Source organism: Gasterosteus aculeatus, chromosome 3 (genome assembly GCF_964276395.1).
Source record: "Gasterosteus aculeatus chromosome 3, fGasAcu3.hap1.1, whole genome shotgun sequence".
Lineage (NCBI taxonomy): Eukaryota > Metazoa > Chordata > Actinopteri > Perciformes > Gasterosteidae > Gasterosteus > Gasterosteus aculeatus.
In genome coordinates this window covers 9,350,163-9,365,908 of record NC_135690.1, presented here as the reverse complement: position 1 = coordinate 9,365,908, position 15,746 = coordinate 9,350,163, and the positions used below count along the sequence as shown (strand labels likewise).

Sequence of the window (15,746 nt, the reverse complement as noted above, 5' to 3'; positions counted from 1 at the left end):
CTTTACACAAATTCACTTTCCTCCAATTTCATCCTCAGCAAGAAGGTGTTTCCCAAAATGTCAAACTTTCTACAATTATTAAAGACTTATTTAAGGAATATTCAATGGACCAAATGAATGAAATCAGAGTTCATTATTACTTATTCTAATTTGCCAAAGAGGCAACAAGCTAAGACACAAACCACTCGTCAGCTATTCAACAACAATTTCAATAGATTACAGTCAGAAGGTTACAGACGAAGAGCTTTCATAAGGCTGCTGGGGCTTGATATATATAAATGTATAAGTGTACGTACGCACAAAGGCACACACCTTCCACCAGCTCACCGCATTGCCCAAATATTGTGACGTCACACTAAAGCAGAGAAAGGGCAAGACTAACAAACCGGGCGGTTCTGCCTCTGCGCGAGGGGCCACTGGGAGAACAACCCGACAGAACTTTACCGCTTCACTTTGTTCTGTGCGCGGAGCGTCAGGGTGGTGGACTCTGTTAAGCCAATGCTAATCCTTGTTTGCTACAGAACATCCATTACACATGTCATTTGCATACGCAAACATTCCAGAGCATTAAGCTCACCGTGAACGCCGCGGCAGGAAAAACAAAAGGTAAAAGAGTTAATTTCAAACGGTGGAAGCAATTACGATACTTTCAAGCGTCCCAGGACGAGACTCCTTCTTTTAAATGTCTTCTGATTAAACGCCTGAACCGGTCAGGCAAGTTGTTCCCGGCGTTATGAATTCTACCGCTGATGTGACACAGAAAAGGCCTGGCAATGATGAATGACGGTTCAGATGGCAGCTTGCACGGCTTTACAGGCCTATCTCCTCCCCCCTCTCTCTCTCTCCCCCTCCCTCCCTCCCTCTCGCTCGCTCTGCCCCGCAGCTCCTGTATTTCAATGCTCCCCAGATGGGATTGAGGTTGCTGTGACAGGCCGTGACGCAGGCGGGGTGTCGAGTATCAGGGCCACTGACAGTTAACCATCAATCACACTTCTTACCAGCCAGCCTCTTAAATAACAAACGCCGTAATACACCTCTCCCTTTACACCTTCTTTTTAAGGGCTTTATGAAGAATGAAGCATTTGGGCTCAAGTTTGGTCTTTAGACTGCAGGAAGTATGAATATATGTGTGTGTGTGTGTGTGTGTGTGAACTCGTGCACGACTTTTGATACTGTTTTGCAAAACCCGGGTGCAAATTGCGATTATGAACTCACAAAAACAGAGTCTCTTTTGCACATGTGAAGTTAGACTCTGCATGCTTCTTACATCACGTGACATCATGTTGTTTGAAATGAAGGACTTCACATTTGAAAAGCTGGAGAAAATCCATTGGCACTTTAATTAATCAAAAAGTTAATCAATTATCAAAACTCTTGATGGAAAGCTGATGGATTCTTTGTCAATTGACTTGACGGTGAAGCGACTGTTTGAGCCGTACGGTATCAAGTATTTACACAAACGACAGTGGAATATATATATATATTTATGTATATAAATATAGTATATGGAGCAGCTCATGCAATCTCACCAAATCCCAGCAGAGGGACCCCGTCGTCAGAGAGACCTGTTTTCTTTCAGTTCTCCAGACAACTACACACACATCGGGCCATTGCTCCACAGAAACGTCAGCCGGTACTATTACCCCTCTCACACATCAAGATTATTTCAAACAAAATCCCATTCTCTTGGTTTTATTTTCATCAGCAGAGGGAGGGGAGGGGGGGGGGCGAGGTGGTGAGAGACGACTGGTTGCCATGTGAGAGACACAGAGACAATGGAGTTGTACATGAAGACCAGCCGCCCCAACAGCCACGGAGCCTCTCAGTGTGCTTCCTGTCCGGACGACACGTACACTTGGCTTGGAGGATGACCTCTGACCTCTTGAAAACACGAAATACCTCAGTTGACGTATTCAGTGTACATATAATGAAGCGTGTGCCCTAAGGGCCGTGCACAATGGCAGCTTTTTGTTTTGCATTCAGGGGCCACTTCCTCCCCAACGATCCCTGTAATATTATAATAAGAACGTTTTCTCCGTTTTTTTTCCAGTATAATTATAATATATAGTATATATATCAGTTGGCTGAACACTTATTATAGCTTCAGAAAATTACCCATATTAAACCAATGACAAAATCTTAGATAATGTAGTTAGTATGTGTTTGAAAATCATTGTCTCAGTCTCTGTTACCTAGGCAACGACTACTCCCGGGTTTCACGCTGGCATAAGCCAAAGGGATTTATTGCAATATTACTATTGGCAATCACACACAAGCAAAACATATTATTTCAGTGTGCGTGTGTGAAAGGTAAATGTTTGAGTGTCATTAGTGAGTCACGACTTCGTTCCCTCCACAGGGAAAGACGAGAATACTGAACGTGAAACAGCAGCGGAGGAAAGGCGTGGGTGCTATTTTGATCTATGATCTAATTTTAGCTCGGCATCGGCTTCAAATAGAAACCTCCCCATAAATATTCATGAATGGAGGGGAAAAGTCTGCAGCTCTGCAATGCAGAGGGAATAGAGAGGGGAGGGGATGGCTCCGTCTTCCACCTGAACGTCTATTTTTAGCTGCGTGGCTGCTTCTCTCAGTCTATTCCCCGTCCACAGGGGGGCTAAATTTAGCCGCGTCGGAGGCAGGAGTGTCATCCAGAGACCAAAATAGAATCACGTTTATGGTCAAAGCACGCAGGAGCAGCCGAGGGTGCAGCATCGATATGGAGGTCAGGACAAGATAGAAGGAGACGGCGCGGTGAAGAGGGTGGAGTGGCTGTAGCTCCGAGCCTGTGATGCTTGTAGTAGTAACTGGAAAGGGTGGATGTGTGCGTGTATGAATCAAAACTACACACACGATGGGCGTATTTGGTGGTGCGTTTCACTGCTGTTCAAGGTATTGTTCACACATCTGAAACAGGGGTAATGCACATTTTTTAGGTGATAATTAATCCTCCCACACACACACACAGACAATCAAACACACGTGTGTACGTTTACAGGTATACATCCAGCGTTTACTGGCTCTTCGATATTCACAGCCTCTCTGCTCTTCCACTCCTCACCCCTCTGTCCGACCTCCGATGTCCTCTCGCTGGTTCAGTGCCGTCAGTGAGTCCGGGTCCATCACGCGAATGGAGGGGTGGGGTCTTGTGCTCGGTCTTACGTAACAGCCAGTAACACACCAACAGTCTTGTCCTCGTGCAACATGCTAGGGGTTAGCTGGGTGGGGAGGGGCACTGGAGGAATGAGTGAGGAGAGGAATCAATGCCATGTTTACATGTTGATGTTAGTCTGTGGAAAACAATGCATTCTTTACATTCTAACATGATAAACAAACGTGTCAATCATGTCCAACATGGTACCTGGTAGTATGTTACATATACATCGATGACTTTTCTGTTGCATATAGTGTTAATCAAACAGCTTATAATGTGAAGACGGAGCGACTTAATTCAGTGCTGTGTTATTCAGTTCTTAGGTGATGAGGTTTTGATGTTGTGTTTCAATATTTCCCATACATATCATCAACAGACATTTTAAGCTTAATCACTCCTGCACTCATATGGGCTCGTTTTCACTGCTGTACGTATTTAAAAGATGAAATGTGTGTGTAAGCTACTTGCCTGCCCAAAATTCCACCGCGCTTCGCTGAACGCTTGTTTTGCTAAAGCGTAGATTTCTGCTCTGGACTTCCTCAGACTGTTTAGAGAAGGAAAAGTGTTTCCAAGCGGCGCTGCAGGTTGCCACAGTCTCTCTGTGTTCACACGTCAGCAGAAGGGCTGTGGGGAAAAAAAGTGGAGACCTGAATCGAAGCACAAACGTGCCCAGACCGTGACGGACAGTGTTGTGCCTTTCTTTGGGTCATGTTGGATCAGCAGGGGCTCCTCCTCACCTTAGACTCACACTCCCATGGCCCCATGTCAATACCTGATGCTGCTTTTATACCTGATACACACACACACATATGCACACATGCAGGACTCTTCCACCCCGCCTGCATGACATCAGGCTTCACGCCTTTAATAATGTGTCAATACAATTTTGCACGGTTATTTCAGGACACACAAACAGGCAGGTGGGCTGTGATGGGATTTGTAGAGGTCTCCAGAAGAAGCAGGCCACAAGCGATTTACAGCCATCACAATTACAAGTCTGGGGCTCTCAACACCCCCTCATTGTGGTACCTTTCTAATTTTTGTTTTTTCCTATCACGGACAATTTAAATCCAGTGCTGGTTTTAGTCGTATCAGTGTGATAACTGCACTCCCACATATTCACACTCACATGTACTTTGTGGCACCTTCCTAAATTTGTCGTTTTTAGCTTTTATTTCGGTCTTTATTGTTTCATAACGGTCTCACTTCCTTCGGAATTACACTATTTCCTTTTCCAGAGATAAAAACGTCTGAATGGTGTTACCCACTGATGAAAGCTTGTTATATTTTTAGTTTTGAAGTATTGTTTATTGTATTTCTGCCTTTCATTGTTCCTGGAGTGGTACCAGTCTCTCTCAACAAGCGTAACATTTAACCAAATAGTCCGTAGTCTATGGATCTTAATTGATCCATGTGATTGTCTAAAACTAATTTATTCTATTTCATTTAATTGAAAGGACCCGTCAGTTGGTATATTTCTGTACTGTACTACATTCATCAGTATGTAATATTCAACTAATAATCACAAGGTGACAAACTGGACATGTCAGAGATGTATACAGAGAGAGATTCATGGAGGAATGCTGTCAGCTGACATGTGTTATATATCATATATAACACATGTCAGCTGACAGCTGATATTGTTATTGCAGGATTGATATTTTAGGAGTAAAAACGTTCATTTGTTAATGGTTTTACAATGGAAGCATATGAGAAGGACCACATCGATGCTTCTTTCATTTCCTTTCCACTCTGTGAAATGAATTGCTATATTTGTGTCTACATCCATAAAATGTGTCTTAAAACATTGAACCTGAACGCATCCCCCCCCGCCCCCCTCTCTTGTGGTCATAGTTTCGATGTGGAGAACGGCTTGGCAGTGGGGCGCAGCCCCCTGGATCCCCAGACCAGCCCTGGCTCTGGAGGTCTGGTCTTACAGGCCAACTTTCCCCACAGCCAGCGGCGGGAATCCTTCCTCTACCGCTCCGACTCTGACTTTGACCTTTCACCCAAAGGTCCTTCCAGAAACTCCTCCGCTGCCAGTGACCTGTAAGATTCCAACAATAGTCTCTGAATTATTCCTCCTGCTTGTATGTTGTGTGCAGTATTTGACATGTATATATGTATATGTGTATATTATATGTATAAATTACACACAAAACTACATTCCCACTAAAATAAATAAACCTTTGTGATTCTCTGATGAAACATATACTTGATATTTCACAATGATAAATACTTTCAGCCTCAATCTAAATACCCACTGGGATACGAATATAAGGTTAGTGTTAAATGCCCATAACTAAAAAACGCTCTTCACGTTTTTCTTCCTTGTCCTGAGAGGAAGATTCTAATGGTGGTGCATTGGTTTAAGTGTTGTTTCCCTTACAGCTAACATTTGCCATCTCAATTTTAATAGCAAAATGAAATCTAGTCTTTTTCACATTTTCTTTGGATTCTCGGAGAGCGCTCTGAAGCCAAACAGGTCTACAGCCCAACATTAGTACAACCAGCCGTTCTTCCACCCAAAATACTTGTATATAAAAATCAGCTTCACTGGGATTGCAAGAAATTGGAAGTAAAGGGCAAATTTCTTAAATATTAAATATTCGCTGTTTGTGTTTACTATATGTCCCTGAAACAGTCCCCGACAGAGTTTATATAATGTCTAAACAGCTTTGAGAGTGGAAAGTAAGCAGTCGCAGGTCTCCTCACCGACTCTCGCCTATCTGTTTTTGAAGGGAAGAAAGCTTGAAGCACTGGGAAGTCAACTGGTTGTCATCTCGGTGAGACATGATGAGACAAAATTAAGATAAAAACACTGACTCTGTCCCCTTGGAGCTCTCTTCCTCCCTCTAGATGGCTTCATAGCCATTTACCACTTCTCCCCTGACAAACGTAACTAAATATTAAACACTCCCCCCGCCCCGTCCCCACCCGAAGCACCCAGTTCTTTTTTGTTGGTTTTTGCATGTAACGCTTAGTCAGAGACGACCAAGTCAATTTTTATTTATTTGAGCATCTACCAGTTCATACTTATATCACCCACCCTTCCACCTACCCCAATCTGTTTTATCAGTGCATGACATATTTGTTACATTCTAATATAATGACAAATGGGGGCCGGTGAATGAAGAAATACGATCAACTAAATATGATAACTAATCTTCTGGCTGTCCGGTTTTTCGGACAACCTAATTTTTTGGATAAACTAGAAGCGACAACAGGTGCAGTTTGGTTTCTATCTGTTTCCTCTTAGCCAATATTTTAGCCTTCGCATGTAACGAGTCCCGGTTTCACGCCTCTTCCTCCTGCTTATTCCTTTCTGTATTGCAGACACACAGAAGACATGATTGTGACGCCATTTGCACAGGTGAGTACGTCGAAACCTTCCCATCCAACCTTTTTGGAGCAATTTTCCTTTTCGTACTGTTAGAAAAATTTGCCAGATGGCGAAATAAAAATGAAATCATGTTGATTTGTTTGCTAGAGACAGTAGGTCTTTAAAGAAAACTATAATAAAACTCCAGATGGCACGAGACTGGGCTCACTGCCTCATCGGAACAGCCCCTCAGCATTATGTTGGCCCTGCTACAGGATCAGGCGTCCCGCTGGCGTTGCACGGCTCTTGCGTGGGACGTGCGTCACACTTGTGCTCACTTTACACCACGGAAGCAGCGGTGAACCCAACGCTGCTGGATCATGCTGTTTACATTTGCTCGGAGGCTGATAAGGCCTGCCACACGGGTCGGGCCTGGACACCGGATACGCTGTGGGCTTCCACTGTGCGCTGAGTCAGTGTTTGGCTACAGATGGAGTGACAGACATGACATAGAGGGCGTCAGTGATGCCATCAAAACATCAGAAGGGGGAATGCCTCTGCGCAGCACTTGAGCTCGGAGAACAAAAGCCACAGCGTTTGGTTTCATGCGCTTGTCAGGGATTCACATTAAGAGGCCTCATCTAGTTCCAGATTGATTGAGTTCAGGAATATTCAAGTATGTAATATATATGTGTGATGTATATTTATATACACATACATATAAGTCATATCTTAAGTCTCGTTCCTATCTCATAGGTCCTTGCCAGCCTGAGGACAGTCAGAAGTAACTTTGCTGTCATAACAGACCAGCAAGATCGCACAGCCAGCAAGTAAGCTTTTAGAAAATGTATTCAAATGAATATTCTGGCGATTTAATCGTCACGCTTTACAAATATATAATTATAACTATGTGACTTTGCTGTCTATGGATGTTCTCTGTCTACAGGACGCGATCCTCAGGCAGCAACCCACCATCCATGTGCAAGACCAGCCTCGCAGGTCTGTAGACGTTATTAGTTTGCTCTCTACGAATCAACGTGCCGTTGTCAACACGGACCTCGATCAGAAAGACAGACAGACGTCCACGACATTACTATGATTGCATTTGTGAAATAGGCATCTGGCAACGGTATACCGAATTAGTGAATGAAGTTCAGTGGTGGTGGAGGAAGTATTAAAATGCTGTTCTAAATTGTAGTGAATTATTATCAGTAATAAACAGAAGTGATTCTACTCAAACAAGGGCCCCTTTAGTGTTCACAGTTACATCATCATTCCTGTTGCATTAATGTATAGGCGACTTTTTATATTTTGCTTTTGCGATGTAGCAAGATTGAGCTATTATACTTGTTGATTATGCAAAGCAGATTAATCAATAATTCTGCTGTCATATTCTACAAACTCAACATGTGTCTTTAATCGCTAATCTTATTCAAACGGGATGTTCATGGTCTACTGCTCGTATCCTTCCCATAATGCTTCACTGTGTTCTTCTGGCACAGAGGAGCCTCACCAGCAGCTGGCCATAGAGACGCTGGATGAGCTGGACTGGTGTCTGGAACAACTAGAGACACTGAAAACCCGGCACTCTGTCAGCGAGATGGCTTCCAACAAGGTACTTCAGCGTAAAACGTACCAAAGTGTAATACTGCACATACACACCTGTCAGAGGACGAGGGGGGAGATACACTCCGCCTCACCGCTCAGGGTAACGTTAATAGTACGGTGATTCACCCCACTTATTTTATTAGTTACTGAATGTCCATTTCTGAGGTAGTGGATAATAAAATCAATTCATCATTTTCATTATTTTCTTGAATTAATAGAAGGCAATCTTCCACAGACTTAAATAACACAGAGCTCCGTGTAAAATACAAAGCGTGTGGGTGTGTGTGATCCACTGCGAGAGCAGTTAGTCTGTAAACAAATCTGAAAGCTCACTAATACGCTACAAACGACAAATGTATGAATAGTCTCCCACCTGCCAGCGGAGGGGAGAGGGGGTTATTCCATGAATGAGTGGGATGGCTTCATGCACGCACGTAGAGACCAGGCCCTCCCCCCCACTCGTGTGCAGAGAAATGTTGATGAGGTAGAGATGAAACGGCACACCCCTCCCCCCTCCCCTCATCCCTTCTACGTGCTTCCATCCTTCTGTCTCCTCAGATCTCCGATCTCGTGTGGTTCCTTGATTAGACCGCCCACATAACACACGCACACCCACACCCACACACCCCACTTTGCTTGCCTTGCAGTGGAGGCTGGAGCAGCTTCTTCTTTTGTTCATGGAACTATTGATGATAATGGTGCACATATTTGTAGTGTGGTAGTTTATTTGTGGCCACGTGAATGGAGTCCCCCCCCCTCCTCCATCCATCTAAAGCTTCTCCTCATATCTTCTTAAAACTTGGTGCACATGGTGTGTCTCGCAGCCTCCTCCTGTGACGTGTTCGGCCCCGCCTACTTTCTACCTCCGCCCACCAATGAGGGCCGCCGGTGTCCCCCGAGCGCTCCCGCAGCAGCCACCTGATTGGCTGCTATTCTTAGACTCTTTCTTTTCTCTTTTTTCCTTTTGGAAGAAGGCGGAGATCGGAGTACCTCGTTCTCCCTCTGTTTACACACACACACGGGGAGCAGTAACTGAGTGAATGGAGTCAGGGGGAACGAGGGAGTGTGACCTCCCCGCATCCTCGCGTCCACACTCTCCTTCTCCAACAACGGGGTGCTTTTTTTTTTTTTTTTTAACCATCTGCTCCGCTTGCACTGACCAGTGGAGCGACCAGTGGACCTGTCTGCTGGCTTTTGGGTTCTGCGGTGCAGGAGCACACGCTGTCCCCGCTGCCGGAAGCTGCAGCTCTCTCTGTCTCTCAGTTTGTCTCTCCATGTTTAACTTTGCGCTGAAATGCCACAGGAGAGTTATTTCATCACGGTGTCGTGGATGTTCCTGCAGGTGAGGAGAGGCGAGGGGGAGGCAAAGTGGGGGAGTGATGAGCGGGTCCGAGAAGTAGTTGAAGATGTGACTGTGGAAACATTCTTTTAGATTTGTAGATTGGGGGGGGGGGGGGATTTGATAAACATGATCCACATGCGTGCGGATCACTTCGGGAAAGATCGGTGATGCTTCGGTTTGTGTCCATTCAGTACTTTTTGCAGCGTCTGTTCAAATTTGAAATGCTTCAAATGGAGAAAATGTGTTGTTGTTGTTGTTGTTGTTGTTGTTGTTGTGATTGTGGCTTTACCAATAGATGGTTGTGATGGTGTTCTGAGTTTTAGTTTATAGTTCTGCTATGTTAAGCTTTGGTCCAAATTATTGCTCTTTGGCTTCAAGCACACGTGGAATCTAGAGTTGTGAGTTGCCTTTGTATCTCACATTAGATGTGGCCTGAGCGATGACACTACAAACGCCAAACCTGATGGTAAAATGTCCCACGCTGGGACATACAAACTTACGACTAACAAATGAAGACCTAACAGCCGCGTTCAACAAGTTTACATTTCTCCAGAGGGCAGGATTTCGTTTGTTCAAAATACGGATGATGCCTGTTCGATCTGTTCCAGTCTGTCCGCATTTTAGTGAAAAAGCGAGTGGGACCAAACTTGTGGATGCTCTTATTGTGTGTGTGTGTGTTTGTGTGTTCTGTCCTCAGTTCAAGAGGATGCTGAACCGAGAGCTCACCCAGCTGTCAGAAACCAGTCGTTCGGGGAACCAGGTGTCTGAGTTCATCTCTAGTACCTTCTTAGGTAAAACACTTTCACTTTGTGTATTAAGCTCTGTTTTAAAATATGCATCCCATCCCGCGTTGAAGAAAAATGGCTACTCGTGAAATTGCTGTCGGACTGCCGCGTTAACATTGTGTCTGACTGCATCTGACAGAGAAGCAACATGACATGGACATCATGTCTCCCCCCACCAAGGAGAAGGACAAGAAGAAGCGGCCCATGTCCCAGATCAGCGGTGTGAAGAAGGCCACCCACAGCCCCAGTCTCGCCCCCTCCACCATCCCTCGCTTTGGGGTCAACGCCAGCCAGGAAGGGCTCCTGGCCAAGGTACGCGGACGAGTTCCGCACTTGTTTGTCTCCATTCAAATCACTCTCCCTCGTAATGCATTTGTTATAATAATGTATATTTGTGACTAGGAGTTGGAGGAGGTTAACAGGTGGGGCATTGACATCTTCAAGGTCTCTGAGTATTCTGGGAATCGCCCCCTGACGGTCACCATGTACACCATCTTTCAGGTATCACTTGGCTCAGTAAATGTGTGAACACGACAGTAAATAAATGAGTGAAGCAGTGACGTAACAAAGGCCTTTCGGTAAATTATTGAATTGATGATTAAATGATTGACTCGTGTGTTCCGGCTCTGCTGCTGCTGCTGCTTTAGGAACGCGACCTGCTGAAGTCCTTTAAGATTCCAGCGGACACTTTCATTACCTTCATGATGACTTTGGAGGATCATTACCATGCCGACGTGGCCTACCACAACAACATCCACGCGGCAGATGTAGTCCAGTCCACCCATGTCTTACTGTCCACGCCTGCTCTGGAGGTCGACTGAGAGCAGACACAAACTTAATCGCTATTCAAATAAAACGCTGGCATCACACACATATATTGACAGTCCCTGCCGTCTTGTGTTTGTCCAAGGCTGTGTTTACTGATCTGGAGATCCTCGCCGCTCTGTTTTCAAGCGCCATCCACGATGTGGATCACCCTGGAGTTTCCAATCAGTTTCTCATCAACACCAGTGAGTTTGCACAGCTCCGCTGGGATGTCATGAACGTGCGTGGGCGCCGAGTGTATTCATTAACCATGCGGACGAGGTGCCTGTATACACGAGTCTGTGTAGAGTTGTGTTTCTGCGTTTGTTTCTTTCCCCGTGCTGCCTGTTGAAGCACATTCGTACTCCATTTGTTTTGCGTAGACTCGGAGCTGGCCCTGATGTACAACGACTCCTCGGTGCTGGAGAATCACCATCTGGCCGTCGGCTTCAAGCTTCTGCAGGAAGATAACTGTGACATCTTTCAGAACCTCGGCAAAAAGCAGAGACAGTCGCTGCGCAAAATCGTCATCGATATGGTAGGAGACCCCGGTGAAACCTTTGAGAATGTAGGCGTGCTGCGGTTTCCTTTCTGAAATGTGCCTCTGTTTTCCCAAACCACCCGCAGGTGCTGGCCACAGACATGTCGAAACACATGAATTTACTGGCAGACTTGAAAACCATGGTGGAAACCAAGAAAGTCACCAGTCTAGGAGTCCTTCTGCTGGACAACTACTCAGACCGCATACAGGTGAGAACCGTGTCATCCGTTGGGAAGAGCTGCATTATCAACAGATGGACCATTGTGGAGATACCATTCACTGTGGAGAAAAAAAACACCAAAAAAAGCTGAAAAGAAATGTTTTTTTCTGACCGCAGGTCCTTCAGAACATGGTGCACTGTGCCGACCTAAGCAACCCCACCAAGCCTCTGGAGCTTTACCGTCGGTGGACGGACCGCATCATGGTGGAGTTTTTCACCCAGGGGGACAGGGAGAGGGACAAGGGCATGGAGATCAGCCCCATGTGTGACAAACAAAACGCCTCAATAGAGAAGAACCAGGTATACCATTGAAAATTATACATTTTAAATTGACTGAATTGTCTTTTTGACAAAAAAGACAATTCAGCACTTGAAGGGAATTCCCCGTATTGATATAAAACACCCCTCCCTCTTCCAGGTGGGTTTCATTGACTACATTGTTCATCCTCTGTGGGAGACGTGGGCCGACCTCGTCCACCCCGACGCTCAGGAGATCCTGGACACCCTGGAGGATAACAGAGAGTGGTACCAGAGCATGATCCCCCACAGCCCCTCGCCCCACCCGGAGGACCAGCAGGAAGGAGCCCGCGCCGGGGAATCCTCAGCGCTCATCGGGGGCGGAGGCTCCGTTTCGGCCGACAAGTTCCAGTTTGAGCTGACATTGGAAGAAGAGCGAGAGTCTGATACAGAGAGTCCACCCGAGGAAGAGGAGGGCTTTAGCAGCAGTAGAGGGACTGAACTCTCCAGAACTGATTCTGGCAGCAGGTGCGATGCGGGATCTGCTACGACTCGCCTACTCACCAAAAAGCTCTCTACAGATTCGGGCAGGACGTTTTCTTTAGACTCTGATATGGCCGAAGACAGAGAAGCAGACCAGGAAGGCGTCTCTGGCGTACCACGCTTCCGACTTGGCACATAGCACCCGTCAAAAGTTGTATTTCTTTTGGCCTTTTGTTTGTCTTGCCTCCTCCTGTCACTCTCCTTCTCCCATTCCAATCCAGCACCACCAACTCTGGCTCCCGAGGTCAGGGGCACCGCGACCCTCGCGACGGGGAGTGCGGGTGGGGTTTGGGAGGAGTTAAGACTGTCTGCAGTTCTACACTGGAGGGAGACAGTCGCTGTTCCAATAGAGGACAGGAAGTCCGGCGTTCCGGAGCAGTCCCTCTTCGTTCTGTGTCTCTCAGTCAGACATACTGTGGATAGAGTTCTACGGGGACAACAAGCCCGTTAACGGCCAACTCAAGCTGTACTACAACAAACGACAGAGCGGTCTTCCTCTTTTGTGAAGAAATTGAGGAAGGGATGAATGAGCAAAAAAATAGTAAACACACAACAACATCTTGTAAGACATTTTGCCAAACTTACACTTTAAAGGGTTTTGCATGCATTTGTTTATTCTGTTATATTTTATTTAGGTTCACATGCAGTGAAATACATTGAATGAAGATACAGTGAATAGACTACGAAACAGTGTGAGCAGCAAATTAATGGCAGGAAGGAACTATGCAGGATTCTTTAAATGTAGCTGACATTTTGAGTGATTATTGTATAAGTAGCCCTCCTTTCAGGTGACGTTGCACAGCCCATTTAATTTTATTCAGCAATCATTTTCAGAAAGATTTAATCATAACAAAGTAGCCGACATTTAATGCTTACTATTTCCATTTTTTGTAACTAATCAATGATAGTGTCAGCGGCCAATCTGAGCCAGGGTCAGTGACGCGTTGTATAGTCAACGAATTACATCCAAAGCAATGAGAACTATGCACATAGCGCCTCCCAGTGGTGATAAGTGGGACTGACGTTCTGGCATTGGAGGTAATTCTTGCAATGTGAACAAATGCATTTAAGACGTATTTCACTGTAGGACTCCCCAAAATATCAGATATGTTTCAGTTTTATTTCTCTTTTATTTGTGTTGTCTTTTTGTTTTATTTTGTCGTTCTTCGCATTCTGCACCCCTTTTATCAGTTTGCCTTCAAGTTTAGCACTTTACGGTTTTAACTAGCCCTCATTGTGTTTTTTAAGGGCTTGAGCGAAGACATGAACTCATTGAAGGCTGTTGACAAAAAAAAAAAAAACCTGTTTCATTTGCTGCCAAGTAACCAGCACAGACATCATGCAAAAACTAAACGCTGCAGCACGGCCATGAATACTACACAATATGTTACACAGAGCATCAACCTCCTAAAATGCAGTTTCTTGAAACATCCACTTGCATACATTTCTAAACTGACAGCGGCAGTGTGTTAGAAACACAAGGGTTTAAAAAGAAGCATGGTAGCATCATTATAACTGCAAAAAGAAAATAATCGAGGAGACTGTTTCATATGCCACATTTTTCATCTTTTTTCTCTCATTGATCAATATTTCGCTCTTCACAGGGACAAAGTCAATGACAAAACAAGTGCCAAGCAAGCATGACACAACCCGTACTGTAATTTCCATTTTGCCACTGGCTACTTTCCATCAGCGACTGATAAAGTTGGTTGATTGTAGCACTCTGTGTGCCAATCTGACCCCAGTGATTTTTGTCCTTGTTCAAACAGTAACTGTAACTGAAATTGATATTTTCTTAAACCAATGATGTGTTTTTGTGTGTGCGATTGAATGACTGGGTTGACTTTTTTAATGTGTTTGCTAAGAAAAAACCAAAGCACTTTGTATGGTACTTTACAGTTCTGCACTTCCAGTACAGTTGAACATGTATGGTGACTGTTTTTTTTAGCAAATAGCCGGGTGGTTGAATGGAATCGTGTGGGCTGGACCACTACAGCTCTCAAAGGTCACATGTTGGAGGGGTTGAAGTTTGTTTTTGTAATGGACGTGTCATTGGCTGCAGGATTTAAATAAGAATATAGAGATAATTTACTGAACTTAGTCTGAGGAGAAATTTTGTATTCAAATACCATGAAACAGAGTGAATCCCGTGTTAATGTGTGAACAAGCTAAACAGTTTTTGACGCCTTATTTTCAAAGTTGGCTTTTTTTTTTCCGGTCTTCACTGTCATGCTGGATTAAACATTTGCAATCCTTTCGGTATCCATTAACAGCACCAAGGATGCCTTCAATATTAAGGTCTATTTAACAGCTTAAAAGCACAACATTCAAACATTAGTTTGTCTCTCTGAATGCCACTAATTGTTGGATTTTGTTCACAGTTTTCTTCACAGCTCTTCGTGTACATTTTATTTATTATTTCTATATTATCTATCAGAAAACAATGGAACAGTAGTTTTTTTTTGTCGGAGGTGTAGTATAACTTAATGTTTAGAAAGTCACACGGGACAAATTTCAACCATAACTCAGCTGTTTTCCTTCTCGTTCCATTACTTTATTGCTTGCAAATAATGTGATACATAAGCAAAAATACTCACTTTCATGTTTTTCTTTGTATAAAAAATGTTTAGTGACAGATTTCTGTATGAGTTTTCTGAAACATCTCTCCCGTCTTCCTCAGTTTTCACAATCACGTGATCTTACAGTAAGTGTGCTAATCTCAGACGTGTTTCATGTGATTCATAGTGAAGATTATTTAGTCACAGAACTTCAAGTCATCCTATCAGTATTTCCGTTTTTAGACATAGAACAAAGATCATGAACTACGACTGCAGCGTTGACAATCCCAACTGTTAGCCCTCTCTCTAACTAGAACTGTATGCCTTGCCAATAAAAGAAAAACTATTCACTCTAAGTCTTGTTGTCTGCTTTAACAAAAATAATAATATCAAACAGTAAAGCAGAATCCTCTTGTTATAATACTATCGTGATCTTAAACTATAGATGAAACAACCTAAGAAACATAAGAGAGGTAGCAATACCTCAACCATATGTGGATTTGTAACAATAATAACAACAATTGCATATTGAATATGATTTAACACTCAGAAAGATTTTCTCCATAATGAGTATATTTTGCTTGTAACACCTCTACAACGCTCTCATTGATTTCTCTGGTATCCCACCATTC

General features: G+C 44.2%; 1 protein-coding gene across 15 annotated transcripts in view; it reads left to right on the top strand.

The window, feature by feature from the left end:
- The window catches only part of pde4ca (phosphodiesterase 4C, cAMP-specific a), a 38,183-nt gene extending 22,713 nt beyond the window's left edge, over positions 1-15,470 (top strand). For 8 of the 15 annotated variants that reach the window (XM_078099052.1, XM_078099051.1, XM_078099054.1 and 5 more), the window contains 14 exons: positions 5,009-5,203; positions 6,491-6,527; positions 7,233-7,306; positions 7,423-7,475; positions 7,979-8,091; positions 10,124-10,217; positions 10,351-10,523; positions 10,614-10,712; positions 10,859-11,023; positions 11,122-11,221; positions 11,399-11,553; positions 11,643-11,765; positions 11,894-12,076; positions 12,195-15,470. In XM_078099052.1, the coding sequence (XP_077955178.1) occupies positions 5,009-5,203; positions 6,491-6,527; positions 7,233-7,306; positions 7,423-7,475; positions 7,979-8,091; positions 10,124-10,217; positions 10,351-10,523; positions 10,614-10,712; positions 10,859-11,023; positions 11,122-11,221; positions 11,399-11,553; positions 11,643-11,765; positions 11,894-12,076; positions 12,195-12,695 (2,065 nt within the window). In that variant the 3' untranslated portion in view covers positions 12,696-15,470. Of the gene's footprint in view, positions 1-5,008; positions 5,204-5,895; positions 5,941-6,490; positions 6,528-7,232; positions 7,307-7,422; positions 7,476-7,978; positions 8,092-10,123; positions 10,218-10,350; positions 10,524-10,613; positions 10,713-10,858; positions 11,024-11,121; positions 11,222-11,398; positions 11,554-11,642; positions 11,766-11,893; positions 12,077-12,194 lie in introns of all 15 variants that reach the window. The other 7 variants (XM_078099049.1, XM_040171091.2, XM_078099050.1 and 4 more) reach the window with 1 other exon arrangement.
- The last annotated feature ends 276 nt before the right edge of the window (positions 15,471-15,746 follow it).